The 20,416-nt window shown below is 39.3% G+C and overlaps 1 protein-coding gene across 2 annotated transcripts; it reads right to left on the reverse strand.

Annotated features, from left to right (window-relative positions):
• Positions 1 to 201: 201 nt before the first annotated feature.
• LOC106051181 (glycerophosphocholine cholinephosphodiesterase ENPP6-like) lies at positions 202 to 19,313 on the reverse strand. 2 transcript variants are annotated; one of them, XM_056011351.1, is made up of 9 exons: positions 19,158 to 19,313; positions 14,229 to 14,337; positions 12,726 to 12,874; positions 12,117 to 12,282; positions 7,700 to 7,830; positions 6,145 to 6,309; positions 4,835 to 4,975; positions 1,460 to 1,553; positions 202 to 412 (listed from the first exon to the last, which is right to left on the reverse strand). In XM_056011351.1, the coding sequence occupies exons 1-9, from the start codon at positions 19,266 to 19,268 to the stop codon at positions 267 to 269; spliced, it is 1,212 nt and encodes a 403-aa protein (XP_055867326.1). In that variant the 5' UTR covers positions 19,269 to 19,313; the 3' UTR covers positions 202 to 266. The 2 variants fall into 2 exon arrangements, with proteins under 2 accessions (XP_055867326.1, XP_055867327.1); XM_056011352.1 differs by lacking the exon at positions 19,158 to 19,313 and adding an exon at positions 14,898 to 15,030.
• Positions 19,314 to 20,416: the final 1,103 nt, after the last annotated feature.

Below are 20,416 nucleotides of genomic sequence, written 5' to 3' on the forward strand. Positions count from 1 at the left end.
GCCTAGGTTTAAGCTTTGATTAGAATATTGTTTTGCACCCCCTTTTCCCAGCTTCCGCTATGTGTTGAGTCCATCTGTAGACTAGGGACCTATATCCACATGTTTGGGAAGAAACGACTTAGAGACTGTGTCCTAAAGCAGCACTTCGTACTCAATACATTTACGTGTATAGAGAATTACATAATTAAAAACACTACAAAATTATCATGTACAATATTATCTTTATTTCCAAGCAACATCCTTTCATTAAGCTATAAATGTGCTATTTATTTATATGAGATCCTGTTCAATAAGGGCTTCACTCTATACAGTGAACCATTATTAGCTGATGGTACGAGGTCCAGTATCAAACACATCAAGTTGTACATGTCCACAGCTTTTAAGTAGCTCACACTAGCACCGGGCTTGAAGTCTAGTTTTAGGTAGATAATAAAATAGGAGATAAACACAGGAATCTGTCATGTTAGAAAAAGTGCATGTAAAACTTTCACAACACAACCAATGTAGAATTATTTTATCTGTAGCTGGAGAAAGCCAATTAGATTTGTATGTGAGCAGAATCTAAGAAAATAATAGAAAACCATGGCAGACAGATGACAGGAACTCAAACAAAACATGAACCATGGCTGAAAAATGACAGACACAGGAAGTATAGCCGAAAAACAAGCAACCTATTCAAAGTTTATCTTAAGGGAAGAACTACAAAAGCACTGATGTTTATCTCAATACTACCGGGATAAGCTCCTTTAAAAAAAATATCTTTAACAGAATGACTAATGGACCTCATTCACCAATCGAAAACAAACGACATTTAGCCACGTGATTCTATATATCTTCTATACAAATTATGCAATCCATAAAGGCTGTCACGTGATACGTATTTTTCATTGTTTTATCAATATTATGACATGGCTTAATGTGTTTATTTACGATTGGTGAATGAGCTCCATTGGTTATTTTTTTATTGTATCGTGTATTCTCATCGACTATGTATAATTATGCGAGATTTGAAACTTGATCTGAGAATGGGTCTGGGGGAGAAACGTGTACACAAATTGTACCAGACAGACAGAGTGAGTAGATAGAAGCTTTGTTATGACTGATAAGTGAAAGGAGACAGACAGAGTGAGTAGATAGAAGCTTTGTAATGACTGATAAGTGAAAGGAGACAGACAGAGTGAGTAGATGGAAGCTTTGTAATGACTGATAAGTGAAAGGAGACTTGTTGAAAAAAATATGACAAAAGTATAGCTAAAATATGACACATATATAGATCTATTAATATTAATTAACATTGTATAGTAAAATTGTAAAAGTGTAAACCTAGATTAGAAAAAGAACTTTTTCAAAAGTGATAATTAACATAGGCTACTTCTAAATTTTGGTTTACTGAAGACAAAGAGTTTTTTTTTTTTTGTTAAATCTTACAGCCGACAAAGACGCGCGTTGAATAACTTACGTGGACCCATGGCGTAGAATATTCCTCTCATATCCTTTTCTCTGAAATCATAACCATGTGTTCCTGTCTCGTTTGGGAATAAGTTATCCATTGGCTGAAAACATACAAATAAAATTAATATCTATATAAACCAATGTCATGACTGACTGACTGACTGACTGATTGATTCATCACGTAAATCTCAATTGAGCTGGTCAAAAAATTACGAAAGTTTAACATATGCGTGGAATTAGACCTCGCTGTAGCTACACAGTTTGAGAGACAAAGCTTAAATCAACACACTCTGTCTGGTAAAGAGTTTTGCGGAGGATTCCAGATCCCGTCGCCTCAGTAAGGCATCTCCGTGGAAACACAAGAATCAATAAAAAAAAGTTATTTAAATATTGTGTATTAATTATAACAAGGGAAATAAATTGTACTCTACTGAAGTGGTGGTATACGCTGATTTAGTCCCTTTTAATTCTCGCTTTTAAGTTTGTAGCAAACAATTGATAACTATCGAAACTTCTATTTGCATTAGCACTTCACTTGCACTGTGGTAAAATGTCAGCTTGTGTAGGTTTGAGCACCGATTTCGAATTCATGTCGTTCTCCGTTATTATAATTATATTTTTAAAAAAGCGATCACACAGATACCCCCTTCTTTCTGCCTCCCCTCCTGTCTCAACTGGTCAAGGCAAGTCATAGGATCAGAGTGTAGTGAGACAAGTCATAGGATCAGAGTGTAGTGAGACAAGTCATAGGATCAGAGTGTAGTGAGGCAAGTCATAGAATCAGAGTGTAGTGAGACAAGTCATAGGATCAGAGTGTAGTGAGGCAAGTCATAGGATCAGAGTGTAGTGAGGCAAGTCATAGGATCAGAGTGTAGTGAGACAAGTCATAGGATCAGAGTGTAGTGAGACAAATCATAGGATCAGAGTGTAGTGAGACAAGTCATAGGATCAGAGTGTAGTGAGACAAGTCATAGGATCAGAGTGTAGTGAGACAAGTCATAGGATCAGAGTGTAGTGAGACAAGTCATAGGATCAGAGTGTAGTGAGGCAAGTCATAGGATCAGAGTGTAGTGAGACAAGTCATAGGATCAGAGTGTAGTGAGGCAAGTCATAGGATCAGAGTGTAGTGAGGCAAGTCATAGGATCAGAGTGTAGTGAGACAAGTCATAGGATCAGAGTGTAGTGAGACAAGTCATAGGATCAGAGTGTAGTGAGACAAGTCATAGGATCAGAGTGTAGTGAGACAAGTCATAGGATCAGAGTGTAGTGAGACAAGTCATAGGATCAGAGTGTAGTGAGACAAGTCATATGATCAGAGTGTAGTGAGACAAGTCATAGGATCAGAGTGTAGTGAGGCAAGTCATAGGATCAGAGTGTAGTGAGGCAAGTCATAGGATCAGAGTGTAGTGAGACAAGTCATAGGATCAGAGTGTAGTGAGACAAGTCATAGGATCAGAGTGTAGTGAGACAAGTCATAGGATCAGAGTGTAGTGAGACAAGTCATAGGATCAGAGTGTAGTGAGACAAGTCATAGGATCAGAGTGTAGTGAGACAAGTCATAGGATCAGAGTGTAGTGAGACAAGTCATAGGATCAGAGTGTAGTGAGACAAGTCATAGGATCAGAGTGTAGTGAGACAAGTCATAGGATCAGAGTGTAGTGAGGCAAGTCATTGGATCAGAGTGTAGTGAGGCAAGTCATAGGATCAGAGTATAGTGAGACAAGTCATAGGATCAGAGTGTAGTGAGACAAGTCATAGGATCAGAGTGTAGTGAGACAAGTCATAGGATCAGAGTGTAGTGAGACAAGTCATAGGATCAGAGTATAGTGAGACAAGTCATAGAATCAGAGTATAGTGAGACAAGTCATAGGATCAGAGTATAGTGAGACAAGTCATAGGATCAGAGTGTAGTGAGACAAGTCATAGGATCAGAGTGTAGTGAGGCAAGTCATTGGATCAGAGTGTAGTGAGACAAGTCATAGGATCAGAGTGTAGTGAGGCAAGTCATTGAATCAGAGTGTAGTGAGACAAGTCATAGGATCAGAGTGTAGTGAGACAAGTCATAGGATCAGAGTGTAGTGAGACAAGTCATTGGATCAGAGTGTAGTGAGACAAGTCATAGGATCAGAGTGTAGTGAGACAAGTCATAGGATCAGAGTGTAGTGAGACAAGTCATAGGATCAGAGTGTAGTGAGACAAGTCATAAGATCAGAGTGTAGTGAGATAAGTCATAGGATCAGAGTGTAGTGAGACAAGTCATAGGATCAGAGTGTAGTGAGACAAGTCATAGGATCAGAGTGTACTGAAACAAGTCATAGGATCAGAGTGTAGTGAGACAAGTCATAGGATCAGAGTGTAGTGAGACAAGTCATAGGATCAGAGTGTAGTGAGACAAGTCATACGATCAAAGTGTAGTGAGACAAGTCATAGGATCAGAGTGTAGTGAGACAAGTCATAGGATCAGAGTGTAGTGAGACAAGTCATAGGATCAGAGTGTAGTGAGACAAGTCATAGGATCAGAGTGTAGTGAGACAAGTCATAGGATCAGAGTGTAGTGAGAAAGCTAAAAGCATAAAATAGCGCAAAACAAAAACAATTGGTAACAATATTTCTAATCCCACAGATGTATTGTTGTTAGCTTAGATCTATTACAAATTTAATTGACTAATCAAACAAATTAATACAACTACACTAAGTAGGCTATTAACCTTTGCCTTTTGTCAAAGTATTTTGTTTTTTTTTTGTTTTTGTTTTTAGTTCTTGAATGAGCTCTTTCGCTTATATTACTGATTAATAAAAATAATCTTTATTATCCATAGGAAAAATTTGTCTTACAATTTGTGCATTACACAAAACTAAACATTAATTCAATTTGAAAGCACAAAATGCATGTCGCCACAGTGCAGCGCCATTTTAATTTCTTGCTATTTAATGTGTAACATGTTGTTTAATTTTTACATTGAACACAAACTCAAAATCTGCCCCCGAAGTGGTCCACCTTGACAGGTAAAAAAGCAGGTTTCAATATTTTCAGAAAGAACATTAGAATGAAATTTTATCAAAGACAAATGACGGCGTGGAATGGAGAAATAAAGAGCCTCCAGTGTTTGTTACTATTAATAGTGAATAGTTATAAAAGTGGTGTATTTTTATGAAAAAACTATAAGTGATTTAAAATATTAGATTTTTCTCTTTTAGAAAAGAAAAAAGTAGCCGTTGAATCATAACTTTGAATGGTCTAAAATATTATGATATCGGATTTTCACTATCTTTTCTGGTTTACGAAATCTAAATGGGACGGACGGACGGACAGACATTTCACTCAAAACTAATAGCGTCTTTTCCCCTTAATTTTTTTTTATAAAGATGGAAAAGTACTTACCTGTAATATAACCCAGCCGAGCTCAGCGACACACGTGATCTCCGCCACATATCTACCATACTTGTAGTGTAACCTCTCAGGGAGGTCAAGCCTTCTGTACACTTTCATACGTGGGTGGAAGTTTTCTAACAAATCAAACACCTGGAGTGATATGCATATAACAATGACATTTATTAAAGTTTATTAAAAATGAAATCAATAAAAATGTTCAGTTTTCAAATATATCTTTCACACAATATTATAAGTAAGAGTTTAATATTTGATATTCTTAAATATTACAAGATCTACGGGCTCGCAAAGACCTTCCTTCAGGGAACAGTGCCAGGAAAGAAGAAGAGGCAGACAGAAAAAGCGATGGGAGGACAACATTAAAGAATGGACAGGCCTACCACTGAGAGAGGTTCTAATCAAGGCAAAAAAAAGGAAGGAATGGAGAAAGACGGTCGACAAATCTTGCCTGGTGCCCTAACTGTCCAACAGACTAAGGGATAGGTAAAGATAAAAGGTAAAGGTAAATTCTTAAATAATACACATTTCTTTGTATATATCGCTTCCGCTGCTTTTGACATGACTGGTAGTGGGAATATAGAATCCAGTACCTTCAAAATGCTTCTGAAGGGATGTGTCTCCAAATGCCTCTGCCAATCAAACTGCTGGCCTTCACGCAAGCAATCCTACGTCATGAGCTTAAGGCAGGAAAGCTCGTTAGTTTTGACTGGCTACCCTCCTGGTAGAAGGAAAATTATGAAAACTTCTAATGCTTTTCCATTAAGCCCAAACATTCGTGAGTTAAAATCAGACGTTTTTTGACTTTCAAGCAGTTTTCAATACACAGTGCTACTGCGACGTTACTGATCCCAAACAGTAGAGGCACCTTCCTTTTATTGGGATAAACCAGCTACGTGAATGGGGGAAACTGCTGTATGAACGACGTCATTCGAGCTTGGTGAATTAATGCCTAGGCTTTGATCTCATTATTATTGTATGATCCAGAGCCACTTCGCGAATGAGAGAGGCTGAAATGGATCACCATAGATGTGTCTGATTTACTCATTTCTCTCTTGAACATTTTGTCAAGCAGCGGTGTGTAGTACGTGTGTAGTACGTGTGTAGTACGTGTGTACTTTATTGGAAAAAAATCGACAACTGTAGATGACTTCTATTATTTCCCCTAAATGATTAAAAAAACAGCTCTGACGTTTATTAGTGATTATCATAGAGCAATGAAAATTTAAAGTAGCTCGATGTTATGTAATGATAATTATTAATTAGTACAACACAAAATCGACAACGGAGAATGGGATTCGAACCTTGTCTGCAGCCACTTCGTTAGGAACATAGATACTGGCTACTGCACCCGACTCGTAGACATAGATATATAGGTTAGGCTCTGAGGTTAACACATCTGTTATGTTTATCACTTTTGACCTGTCCATATTGGTCATTCCGTGATCACTAAAGATAATTAAATTCACCTTTAAAAATTAAAAAAAAAAGATAATTACAATTTTTATTTTAAAATGTTACATAGATTCGGTATGAAGCAAAAACGCATATACATTAAAAACAAACACAACTAAATTTAGAAAAATATATGTTGATCTTTTTTTTTTTTTCAAGGGAAGGAACATTTGTCCATAGGTGTAAGTAGAGGTAAACGAATCAAAGATTTGATTTCTACCAGAAACAGGGCCGACTGAGTATTAAAATCGATCCAGATATAAGCACACTATTCGGCCCTGAAAATGTGTTCCATATGATGGGCATCCATTCATATTTGTCAGAGTTTCATAAAGTTTGATAATGTATCGAAAACTGAACATATGTATGCCTAGAGTATATTACATTAATATGTTTATATTCTAAAATATTGCGTTCATATTAAATTAAGTGTTCTATGTGATGTTGTGACTTGCTCTATTCGTTGTTGTAGATGCTGTCGACTTTTTCTTGAACTATTCATCTCTCATCTGTTCATTGACTTAACCCTTAAAGTGCTGAGCTTTTTTACAAGAGTGCATACAAAATGGATTTACAATTCTAGTGTTTAGAGGCTACACTACCACACACGTCTAAAGGGTTAAGGATGATGTAGCAGTTTGCGTTACCAGACCCCTCCAGTTTTTCCTGGTCATCAGCTGTTGCTCTTCTTTTACGTATTTTGACTGTAGAATATTCGTATTACACAAATAACAAACTAGTGTTTAAGAAGGAAGACATATTAGGAACTCCATTTATTAGGTAAACAAAAGCGGTGTTGCACTGACGCGCTAGTGTGCAAATGTACATATAATACTATTATGTTACATGACTACTCCAACAGATATGTCACTTATTTTAACTAACATACTGCCCGCGACCCAAACCCGGCCCACGACGCTATACTATCCGGCCCTCCGAAACATCTGCGCAGAGTGTCGAGATGGGCATATTTATTTTTTTTAAAGTTAATTTAACGACGATGAATACACGATGAATGCTTAGTAACATTAGTAAGAGTTCAATACATTTAAATTTTATGAGTATTAAAACTATTTTTGTTTCTTTTAATGGCCCCTATGAGCTTTCATTGGTCATGGACCTTGGGTGCATTGAGCCCTTCGTGTCATTTGAAGCCATTTTCCGAGCCTAATGCGAAACAAAGTTCTTGCTGGCAGTGATATAGACAATGTAAAGAATGAAGTTGAAGCCGTGAATCTTTATCACAATTACAAGCGGAAGTGTCTCTTTAAACACCAAAGGACACAATCATGTTTTGGAGTGTTTTCTATGCGGCCCGCGACAAGAGTGTCGGACATTTATTTGCCCTAATATGGTTTGGCTATCACTGCTCTAAACCGTAACAAAAGGAAAGAGAAACGTAACAGTTCCTGAGTGCAGTACTCGTTCCATCACTCGTCCAATGACTTGGTCTAATTCTTTCAACACTTCTTCAATTTCTCGTGATTCGGTGCCAAAGTCGTGTCCATACAGGTCAGGCTGTTCGCAGTACACAGCTGTTAAAAACATTTTAAAACTTGAAAATAAAATGAGTGCAATAAATGGGTTAAACAATTTTTAGAGTTATAAGATAAGGTGAAATTATTTTTTGATCAAAATAAATGGAAATTCAGAGCTGCCTTTCGGAGCTCAGCTAAAAAACAACAACAACAAAAAAAAAACCCAGCTAAGCTCGATTTGAAATTTGAACTGGAGCTCCCTTGATATGTAGTCAGACGCTTTTCACCACTCAGTCATACATCTATGATCTATCTATATATCATGGGCGTAGCCAGGGGGGGGGTTGGGGTTCAACCCCCCCCCCGAAATGAAATCCCCCCCTAGGGGGGGGGGAGACGGACTTTAGTGACTGATTTTTTGCTTTGATTTTCTTTATTTTAGGTAAGATTTTAATACTAAAACATCACTCGTCCCAGCGCAGCCAAAGGGTTTTGAGTTTAAAACCCCTACCATGGGGTTTTGAGTTTGAAACCCCCTACCACGGGGGGGGGGGGCGAAGACGGACTTTATTTACATGTTTTTTTTGCTTTGATTTTGTTAATTTTAGGTGAGATTTTAATACTAAGCCATCACTTGTCCCAGCACAGCTAAAGGGGTTTTGAGTTTAAAACCCCTACCAGGGGGTTTAGAGTTTAAAACCCCTACCAGGAAGTTTTGAGTTTAAAACCCCTAACAGGGGGTTTTGAGTTTCAAACCCCCTACTAAGGGTTTTGAGTTTGAAACCCCCCTACCAGGGGTTTTACAAAACACACAAAAAATGCAAACGATAATCCCCAAATTCCAAGTGCACAGTTAAGGAAGATTTTGATTTTAAAACCCCCTCCAAAATTTACGATAGACCCCCTCTTCAATATGAAAAAAAAAGCAAATAATGCACTCAAAATGTTATAAGCGTAGCTAAATGGGTTTTGACTCAGTTTTAAGTTTAAACTCCCCTCCAGTGGAGTTTGAAGTTAAAAAATACATCTTCAATGTAAAAAAAAAAGCAAATTACGCACTCAAAATGCTATGAGCGTTGCCAAAAGGGGTTTTGAGTTCATATCCCCCTTCACAAGGGTTTGATGCTAAAAATACCTCTTCAATATAAAAAAAAAAGCAAATTACACACTAAAATTATTTGAGCGTAGCCAAGCGAATTGGGGGTTTTGAGTTTAAACTCCTTTCCTCCAGATGGTTTTAAGTTTAAAATCCCCCTACAGAGCGTTTTGAGGTGGAAAACCTCTATCTTCAATATTACTCTAAAGCAAACTAGTTACCAAATTCTATGATCGTAGCTAAATGGGGTTTTGAATTTAAAAAACAGCAACAAAGTCCTGAGATTTTTAGTTTAAAACCTCTGACAGATGATTTTGTCGATAAAACTTCACTTTTCGATATAAAATCTAAAGCAATCTACGGTCACCCAATTCCAAGAGCGTATCCAAGAGAGGTTACATTTCTACCAGTGGCGGGGCTCCATTAATAAAGTGCAGTGAATAGTCATCTGCCGAAATTGAAATACACTAAATGTGGCTCAACAAAGATGGCTAAGACAGATTTTAGGAGTTAGTTATTGAGATCGGGTCTAAATCAAGGAAATCCTATGCCGAACTGGGAGTCGACCCCATAGTAAAATTGTGACTGAGCGTCGCATGAGGTTTGCGGGACATGTTCTCCGACAAAATGAATTACGCATAAGAAGAGTTGCGATGACAAACTAGTACAACTTGGCGCCACACATTCATGGAGGTGCTCGGAGCAGGTGGGAAGAGGCTTCAGAAATTACCAGTGACAGATTTTTGTGGAAACAGCTTGACGGCAAATGCGCCGAACGGCGCGGCAGGGTCTTAGTCAGTAAAAATAGCACATAAATTTTTGAAATAAGACTTTTTAATAGCAGGAAAATGCATTGTAGATACCTCAGAATATGCATTTTGTTGGCATTCTATGCCAGAAATAGTGCTTGGCTCCTAGAGCTCCCCCCAGAGCCCCTTGCTGGCAATGGCGGGGAGTCAACAATTTTTTCACTAACTACAGGAAGAACCTATTCTATGGCACAATAAACGTGTTCCAAAAGAATGAATGGTCAGAATGTAATAAAGATTATGAACACACACACACATACATATATACAAATATTTTTTTTCGTAAGGGGGGGGGCGAGGGGGGGGGAGAAAAAATCCCCCCTAAACCCCCCCCCCCCCAAAAAAAAAAATCCTGGCTACGCCCATGCTATATATACTTCTCTTCATGGCTCAACAGTTTGGACACCAAGGAGTAAAGGATACATCACTCTTTTATTTTAGTCGGACTAGAGTTGCCCACGAAAAAGAGGGGGGGGGGGGGGGAGGAGAACAAGTTATATTCACCCGTCACTAAATAGCAGGTCCGGACTTAACCAAGAAGTCATGGAAAGATCACTCTTTTTTTTTATTTCTACCCCACGTAGTTTTAGAGTCGAAAAAAAGAGGGAGGGGGGAGGAGAACAAGTAATCTACTCTGTATTCTCCAGTCACTAAATAGCAGGGCCGGACGCAACCGTTGCGGGGCGCTATGCCAAACGGGTTACGCGGGGCTTAGTTCGGTAGGGACACGGGTAATAAGTGAAGTTTAAGTGTTTGTATTGGCAAAATAAATTCGTCTATGCATTTTATTCATTCTTTACTACGTACATAATTACTTTACGAGCCTTGCGAGTAGCGAAGTCATACAGTATATCATAAAAAATTTATTTTTCTACATAGATCCCGCACAATAGCTAGAATTAACAAATGTTTTAATCTATCTACGAGAATTGTTGAACTAAAGTAATTCTTTATTAGTTTGAGGCGCGAGAAGCTTATTTCACCAGATTACACAACTACGGATATTGCATAATGCCGTTGTTTTTTTTTTTATCGCGCCATATTTAATGACACCCCAAAATTACAATTGTGGTCTATTTTTTCAGGAGATTTTTATGAGCTTTCAAAATATTTTAATAATTTCAGGAGATTTCCAGAACCTCCTGGTAAATCAGGAGGCCGCAGAAAATCTGTTATAAGTTATAAAATGGTTTAATTTAATAATTTACACATAGAATTGGCGCGGGACCTTTGAAAGTGAGGAGCCCACTGCGGTCGCATAGGATGCAGTGGCCTAAGGCCGGCCCTGCCAAATAGCGGCGTATGTTACGCCTTGGGTCTAATAGCCCCATATATTTCTTTTTGTTCGACATCAGTTATAACTTGTTTCCGGAACTTAAAACAAGCTTTGACATTTTTACAGCGCATTTTTAACTCTAAAATCTCTTGTAACATTTGAGGTTGAAAAGTATTTTTTGTAGAGGTTGCAACATTAAAAGGGTTACACTTAATAAAAAAAAATGAATCCCTACTTATGTTTAAATTATAAATTAAACTAAATATTCATTTAAAAAACAACAACAAAAAAAAGAATAAATAATTCCAGTATTATAGATTTTCGTGAGCAAGAGATGAGCTACAAATAGCAGTCCTTCCTTCTTCTTTTCACCTTTAAACTACGTAGAATGGAGAAACTAATAGGTGGACTTAAACATCGGAATTATGTTTTTGTGTATGTACTGCCCACTGTAATATGGGAAAAAAACTGGAAAATCGGGGGAGGGGGTATAAGTCTTTGTGCTGTCTTTACTTTGCTATTAAAAACATTCAAGGTACTGGCCTATTGGTTTCTAGGTTTCTAGGTTTATACTTCCAGATGAGATGACTGAAGCCATGTTTCTTACCATTAATATTTCAATAACTGATTTCAATATAAAAATAAATATTTTATGAGCTGTGCAGTTTTCCATTTGCTAAGATTCATTATTTTTTTAAATATGTCAAAAGTTTTATAACAGGAAAAAATATAATAATAATATGTCGCATAGATAACTAGAAGGAAACTACCACAGAAAATGTAGAAGAAGATTTTACTATGTTCTAATGAGTGCAAGTTCCCTCAGCAAGGAAGATTATTTGAGCATTTTCCAAACCTTCTGCAACGGATGGCTGAAGTCAGGTTAGAACTCAGGACTATCACGATGACAGCTCGAAGCACATTCCATACGACCTTGAACATTGTGGGAGCAGACGATTATTTTCATAATTATTCACCCCAAATATTACAAAGGTTAAAAGATGAGCGGAAGTTGGGCCGAGGCTGATGGCCTTAGACACAAAATAAAACGAGAAAGTTGAAATTAAAAAAACAACATACGAAGGACAACAGCAGGACACGATTATCTGTCTCAAATCAGAACATTTCAAAATCTACCAAGAAAATCTATTATAGAAATGACCTGCCAACTCCGTGGTTCCGTTGTCCAGTAACTCCAAGCTCTGATGAAGTGCGAGTCTGAAGTTTTCTAAAGGTAAACGGTACTGACTGGGTAAACAATATGTCGGCCTCATACCATGAATTTGGACGTGACACCCAGGCCAGTAGAACATATAGCTGCTTTTGTTCTGCAAATATGTTACGTTAACTAAAATATAGCGTTTATATCTATCTATCTAACTATCTATCTAAAAAATGGTAAACAAGATAACAATGAGAATGTTTGTAATAAACTCAGAAATGACCATCAACAGCTAATGATCTTACCCCTATATCAACGAGCTTTACTTAAGAAGTTTTTTTTCCATGACCTGTTGTTTTTTTTAACTATAAAGTATAAAGCAAGGAGATTTACTTTAATTCACAAATTGGTACACAACAATGAACTATGTGTGTCCTTTTATTTCAAAATGTTTCTTCCTCATTTGAAGAAAATTTTTTTTAACCCACTTCAGTTCACTCACTACCTGCTAGGTGTTGTCAGCACCACGTTAACCAGCGAAGTGACGCCAATGGTAGAAACTACTGATGACATTAAAGAGAGTTAGTCATTATATGATCTACTAAATACCTGTCTAACGGAAGTGATCCACACCGGCTCCCCGGCTTCCCACCAATGAGGATTTGAAGATTGGGTATTGTAGCCCAATATAAATGACTCATTTCTGTCTGCGTCATACATCACATTGCCTGTTATGCCATGAGTCTCTGAGAACAAACCTAAAACATATGGTCATAGGTGTGACTCTTGCTGATTCGGTCCACATGAATTCTCTTCAATACGTTCAGTACACATTTAGTTACAGATAGAGCCGGAGAGAATGGTTTGTAGCCCCCAATGACCAAGGGTCTTCCCCCTGAATTTTCATCGCCGTTAATATTTGAAACTATAGCCCCGCAAGACAGTGATGATTTATTCTCATGAAATGGATTTATTCGGCTGAGGAATTCCATCTGCCCGACGTTACTGATTTTCAGTTGATAGTTTTGCTATTCTTAATCTTTTAAAATGTAAGAAAAAAAAAGCTGTCAGTGTGCCGGACTTGGTTGTCAAAGGTTCTTTGAGTCCCATGCCATTTAGAGTATTCTGAAAAACAACATGAGTTATTCCCATTCGCAATAAGACTATTAAAACCTTTAATATGGAAGTTCAAAGAAACAATAATAGGCAAAAGTTACATAGCCTAACATTTCACACTGTAAAGCTTTTATATTATGTTATTGGACGTCTGAGTTTTGAGCTTGGTCAAATCAATTCTTTGATATTGAGATTGTTTTAGAATTGAAGAGTTTGTTTAGAAAGCTGATGAAATAAAAGATAGATATTAAGTTGGATTAAAATTAAATCTCTCATAAAGTAAAAATTAAAAGCGTTTATTCGAGGGTGCATCTAAGACAGTCTGTCCCACCAACCATTTGTGGAAGATGACATCTTGCTGTGGCATAGCTATGGTGGGGGGATAGGGGGAAGAATTTGAAAATCCCCCCCCCGGGCCACCACTTAAGGGGGGCTTCCAAATGAGTGTACACATTTTTTTTACATTACATATTTGATGTATTATTATTATTATTATTATTATTATAGCTTTTATATAGCGCTACTTTCATGCTTATAGCATGCTCAGAGCGCTTTGGTCCAATCTCATTTGTGGACCGGTGGGGGGGAGGGGGTATCTAGGAGTTGGTTTTCCGTGCTGCCTATAGGCGCTCAGTAAACACAACTCTGCCCGAGTCGGGTGTCGAACCTCGAGCCCCCTTCTAGGTAGCCAAGCCAAGCCAAGTTCAAGCGCACTTGGCCTCTCGACCACGCTTCTCACGCGATTATCTCGTGATGATGTCGAATGTCAAAATGCAGGGGGCCCTTAAATAGGTCAAGCCAAGGATGACTAATTCCTATCTACGCCACTGGCACCGTGATTAGAGTTGCATCTTCTGCTCAAGATGAGAGCTTTAGATCACTTTCTACAAGTTAAAAAAGTATATTAATAACAACATAAAATAGACTTATTAATTTCATTGAAATCACAGCTACATACATTGGTAATGAACGACTCTCTTATAAATTCATTCTTACCTGTCATGAGCGAGTAGTAGTTTGGAAACGAGAACGTTGGAAAGACATTGATGAGATAACCGGCCCTAGCACCGTCAGTGTACAACTTTTTGAAGTTCTCGAGATCATACTGTTGACAGAGAAATAATAGATTAAATAGTCAAAGTGGCTTGTAGGATAGTTCAATGTTTTGTATGCCAATAAAATGTGTTGGGGCATATGACGTCAAGGGCGTCTGTTACTTTGACGTGTCATGTGGCCCGGTTAACGAAGGTCCTATGTGGATAGCACAATCTTTGATTTGTACACTTCCCAAACTTATTTCAGGTGCCCATTAGAGTTGAGTTCCAAATGCTAGGACAAATTTGTACAAAAGTTACTTCTTCCCTAGTGCTATTAGAGCCAGCCAGGAAAACCAGTGACTTGACATAATTTATTTTAATGGTTAATATGCATGATTAAATGCATGACGCATAGGACGTAATTATCTTTTTTTTTTGAAGTAACGTCTGTATTATATAAGATAAGATTTTAAAAAATCTGTCTTCTCTGAGATTCGAACTCGAGACTCCTGGGATCGGAAGTCAAGCGCTTTCTTACTCGGTTATGAAATTTATTTTGTAGATAGTAACTATGATCCGTACAATTTCATTCATCATTTTAACCCCTCCCCCTCTCCAATAGATATACCTGTTTTCTTTTCTTAAACATCTTCCGCAGACTTCTACAAGCTGAAAAAACTTCCAGTTCGGACTATACATTATATATCTGTGTGGCATGTATGCTGTACTCCAGGATATCTCTCTTTGCAGAACTTTTACATCTGTGGCATTTTACGTCTCGCGAGACGATCTTTTCCCTTTGCAACTTCTTGTGTGACTAAAGAGGCCAATCCTTGATACACAGCTGCGATCACAGGTTGGGCATATAAAATCACCAGGCGCCATTGCATTTTCACCCTTCTTTCTGCTTCTGTTGTGTATGACATCTGCAATCTGTGACCCTTCCTTTATGCTCTCTCTCCATGTGGATCTGTCCAGTGCCACCTCTTCCCAGTTGCCAGTGTCGATTTTGAAGAGCTTCATGTCGCGTTTGCATACATCCGTATAACGTAAAAGTGGGCGACCAGCGGCTCTCCTGCCTTCAATTAGATCGCCATACAGGATGTCCTGTGGAAGTCGACCTACTGGCATTCTACGAACGTGGCCAAGCCAGCCAAGGCGTCTGCTGCTGATAACAGAGCGGATGTCCTGGCATCCTGCTCTATGTAGCACTTCCTCATTTGTTATCTTATCTTGCCACCTTATTTTAAAGATCCGCCTTAGGCATCGGAGGTGGAAGACATTCAGCTTTTTTTCCTGCCATGAGTAGGTTGACCATGTTTCACTTCCGTACAGCAAGGTGCTCAACACACAGGTCCGGTAGACTAGGGCTTTAGTCCTGCTAGTCAGCAATATGTTGTCCCAGACTCTTTTCTGCAACCGTGACATGGTGGCCATTGCCTTGGCTATCCTGTTGTTTATGTCTTTATCCAGTAGAGTGTTGTTGGATATGATGGAGCCAAGGTAACAAAAGTGATCAACAATTTCTAGTGGTTGGCCATTAATGCTTACTTGAGGTGCAGTGTTTGTGTTTTGGACAAGTATCTTAGTCTTGCTTTGACTGATGTTTAAGCCGAACTTCTGGCAAGCAGCAGATAGTTTGTCAACCATGGACTGTAGCTGAATATCAGAATCAGCCACAATAGCTGCATCATCGGCATACAGGAGTTCCCTGACGAGTAGCTTCCTAACCTTGGTTTTTGCCCGCAGCCTTGATACATTAAATAGTTTTCCAGAGGATCTTGTATGGAGAAACACACCTTCGTTTATGTCGCTGTACGCATAATGCAGTAGACAGGAGAAGAATATGCCAAACAGAGTAGGTGCGAGCACACATCCCTGCTTGACACCACTGCAAACCTCAAAAGGTGCTGATTGGGCTCCATTGAATTTGACAGTACATTTAGTTTCCTCGTGAAAACACTCAATTAACTTCAGTAGTTTGGGAGGGCAACCTATTTTCCTCAGGAGTTTGAAAAGGCCACTTCTGCTGACCATGTCAAAAGCTTTAGTCAGATCGACAAAAACAATGTAAAGGGGTCTGTCTCTCTCTCTAAATTTCTCCTGCAGTAGTCGTAGAGAAGATATCATGTCTATAGTGGACCTACCACTCCTGAATCCACACTGAGACTCTGGGTAGACTCTAGAAGCTATCACTTGCAGCCTGGATAGTGCCACTCTAGCAAAGATTTTGCCCACTATACTGAGGAGAGAGATACCCCTATAGTTGTTGCAATCACTCCGATCCCCTTTGTTCTTGTATATTGTGACTATAGTTGCGTCACGCATGTCCTGTGGGACATGACCTGTTTCCCAACAGCGGCAGAGGAGAATATAGAGTTCAGGGAGCAGGAGTGATTCGTTGACTTTCACTACTTCCACTGGGATACCATCACTCCCAGGAGATTTTCTATTTTTTAAGCAGTTAATTGCTTTTTTGAGGTCACTAAGGCTCGGAAGCTCATCTAGGCATTCCAGTACTGGAAGATCTGGTAGAGAAGCCAGGGCGACATCGTCTACTGTATTCTGTGTGGCATAGACTTCGAGGTAGTGTTCTGTCCATCGTTCTAGCTGCTTGGTTTGATCTGTAATTTTTTCTCCTGATTTGGATAGAAGGGGGGCAGGCTTAGACACTGCTGGACCCAGGGCCGCTTTAATGACATCAAATAGAGCTTTGCTATTTCCTGAGTGGAGACTGTCTTGGATTCTGTTGCAGGTATCCCTCCAAAAGTTGTTAGCACATTTTCTAGCCATTTGTTTTGCCTCTTTATTAGCACTTTTGAAGGCCTCCAAAGATTTTGGATTAGGCTTTGTCTTGTGAGCGAGGTGTGCAGATCGTTTTTTCTCGATGCAAGGTTCCATATGTGCTAGATTCGCCTCAAACCAGTCTACATTTTTGTGTTTTTGAGGCCCAAAGGCGGTGATTGCCGAACTGTAGATTACGTCTCTTAATTTCTCCCATCTGATCGAGATGTCTTCTTCATCACTTAACGAGGGGATTGAACTGTTCAGGAGCTCGCCAAAGAGTGCTCGCTTCTCTGGGTCACCTACATGGTTGACGTTAATTCGCCTAGTTCTGGGTTGAGTGGAAGTGTAAGCCTTCTTGAGAAGTAGTTTAATTTTGCTTAGCACTAGTGAATGGTCTGAGTTGCAGTCCGCACTATGGTATGAACGGGTGTGGATGACACTTTTCAGATCCATCCTTCGGGTGATGCAGAGGTCAAGCTGGTGCCACCTTTTTGAGCGTGGGTGCTGCCAAGAGACTTTATGGCGTTCCTTGCCAGAGAAGAATGTGTTTGTTACACACAGTTCATGAGAGCTACAGAACTCGAGTAGCCTTTGGCCATTGTCATTTATTTTGCCAACACCATGAGGTCCCAGGCATTTTGGCCATGCATCATTTCCATCACCAACACGGGCATTAAAGTCTCCATTTATATAGAGGTGCTCGGATTTTGGAATACTTTTAATTACGTCCTCTAGAGCTTGAAAGAATCTGTCTTTGTCCTCTTCTGGTGCAGCAAGGGTTGGTGAGTAAGCACAGATTATATTAACTTTGCCTTGCGGTGATGCAAATTTCATGTGTGCTACTCTTTCATTGCCAATGGGAAACATTGCAATGCAGGGGACGAGACTGTTTCTTATTGCAAAGCCGACGCCATGTATTCTAGGGCTTTGTTCTGGTTTTCCTTGCCAGTAGAATGTATAGTTGCTTTCTGTAAGAGATCCACTGTCTGCCAGTCTGGTTTCTTGCAGGCAGGCCACATCAATGTTTAGTCTGCTGAGTTCTCTGTCGATGATAGCTGTTTGTCGCATGTCGGTGACGAGTTCAGGGTCAGTATTGAAGCCGGGACACATTGTCCGTATGTTCCAGCTTGCTAAACGCATTAATGTTGAGGGTTTTCTTTTCATTTTATTTGCAGGTGCGGGTGAGCAGCTTGCTTTTTGATTTTGTCTTAGCACCAAGCACCCAGTGGTGCGGCAAGCTGTGGCGGGATAGCACTTTATTGTCCGAGGGCTGCTCGGCTTAAGGCAGGCAGTAGCTATCCAGTGAGGCTAAAAAGCCCCTCCTACCGTCAAGAGTGGTCCCTGGCGTTCCAGCTTACGCCAATCAGCTAGGAACTTATCACCGGTAACTACCACTCTCCGTGTTTTTTCAAAGACATTACTGTCAGAGATGGAGTGACCTCTCCATTGCTGGGGGAAAGCCTGGGCGGTAAATTTGCGAGTGCTGGGCTGCCCACACGTCAGCACCCGCCTCTCTTCCATACTGACCGGGTCCAAAGGGATGGCGAGCCATCACAATTTGGGGACAGGTGGCTGCAGGAGTTTGCCAGAGAGCAGTAGTCTTACTACTGTCCCCCCGCCTACGGGGCTCCAGGACCGGATTTTCTGTTAGGGTTTACTCCCTTAGCCTTAGACCTTACAGGGACACACACACAAGGCAGTGCGGCTATTGACCTATAGCTAGGGGTTTGGTTTGTGGGCAACAGGGCGTGTCCGCACGCCGACGGGCCATGCCTGCCTCACATCTTGGGGCCAAACCTCCTCCGAGACCCTTGCAGTTTAGCCTAAGGCTTCGCAGCCTCAGTTTCCATCTGCCACCACGAGGAGGTACTGCATATGAATTGCTGTGGAGAGGCTATGTACTGGCAAGAGAGATTTACAAAATTGCTCCTCTTTCACAGATGCTAGCCAGCGGTGGCAACAAGTTAAGCTACCACACTAGACGCTTCACACAGCCATTGGACAGACTTTTACATAGTCACTACTAAAGTCTACTCTGCTTAAATAAAATATTAGGTGAACATTAAAGCATTCTTTAAACATGAACTGTAAATTCTTTGACCTTCTCAGTGTAATCCCATCGAAAACCGTCCAAAAGAATGACCAATAGTTTGTCACACAAGGCCGAGGCCAACACTGAGATCAGAAAACACAAAGTATGGCGTCTGATCATTTTCTTTGCTCATCAGTTGCACAAGGTTGACATGACATCACCCACTCACAGCTTACAGCGTTCTATTTATAAATGCGTTTCGGGGTTCAAATATCAACTTAAGTTCACAGGTTCTCAATGTTTTTCCACGAGGGTATTATTTTGTCCCCAAGGGTTTAGCAAGTTTAGTATCAACTGTTTCCCGATTTTTCAACTGCGCACGTCTACTTGAATAGTAAAGAGTACATCTTCCGTGGATAATGTATCCATGCGATATTTAGTTTAGGTTTAAACAATCTTTATGCTGTAATTATTATATTTCTTAAAGGTATGATGGCAAAGTGGTACAGCGCTTGGGATTTTTTTTGCACGCCCCCAAGTGTACCCAACTCTAATGAGTACCTGACATTAGCTGATGAAAGGAAAGACTGTTGTGCTGTCCACATAATAACATTTCTAACCGTCGGCCATAGACGCAGATGACTTTTACATTATTTGCCCTTAACATAGCAATATCTATACTTTTTAACTACACTCGTAATTTAATTGTAACATGCCATTTTTTTTCTAGAAAGAATTAGTTAACAAATTAGTCAGACTGCAATTGAAGGAAAAGAATAATATTATTGAAATGAACATATGAAGGTAATATTTATGAAACATAGTAGGGGCCATAACATCAAAAAAAAGCCTCATCCCCAGTCCGATACACATTTGAAAGTAAACTTGATCCACTTGACAAACCACTTGATAGAATGCTGTTTACTATCATTCGTATTATATTTTAAAATACAAAACCAACAAACTAATAAAATATTCAGAGAGACACAAAGATAGAGGTAAATTTCTTATTCCACATGCTAGGACTAATTCATAAAAGTTCTTCTTCCCGCGTGCTGTTAGAGAATGGAGTTGTTGGTCTAAATCTGCAAGAAAATTCAATGATTTAGCAGAGTTTAATTGTTTAATTACGTTGTAGGCTGCATTCACATATAGGTCACGTAGGATGTAGTTGGTATTATTGAAGATATCTGCTACTTTTAAGGCTCGTTATTGATTTATATGTTAACATATAACTGTTTAATTTCCTCACATTGTCTAAATCATATAATAGTAACAAACCTTCTGTACAATATGTTTACTAAGGAGTCGTAGTATGTTGACACGAC

Source organism: Biomphalaria glabrata, chromosome 14, assembly GCF_947242115.1.
Source record: "Biomphalaria glabrata chromosome 14, xgBioGlab47.1, whole genome shotgun sequence".
Taxonomy (NCBI): domain Eukaryota; kingdom Metazoa; phylum Mollusca; class Gastropoda; family Planorbidae; genus Biomphalaria; species Biomphalaria glabrata.

Excerpts from the sequence above, each read along its gene's own strand:
- LOC106051181 (XM_056011351.1), bottom strand. The coding sequence starts at position 19,268 with ATGATCAGACGCCATACTTTGTGTTTTCTGATCTCAGTGTTGGCCTCG. Across the intron at positions 4,976-6,144 it reads ACGAAGTGGCTGCAGACAAG|GTGTTTGATTTGTTAGAAAA; the intron begins GTTCGAATCCCA and ends ATATCACTCCAG. Across the intron at positions 1,554-4,834 it reads TCGGCTGGGTTATATTACAG|CCAATGGATAACTTATTCCC; the intron begins GTAAGTACTTTT and ends GTATGTTTTCAG.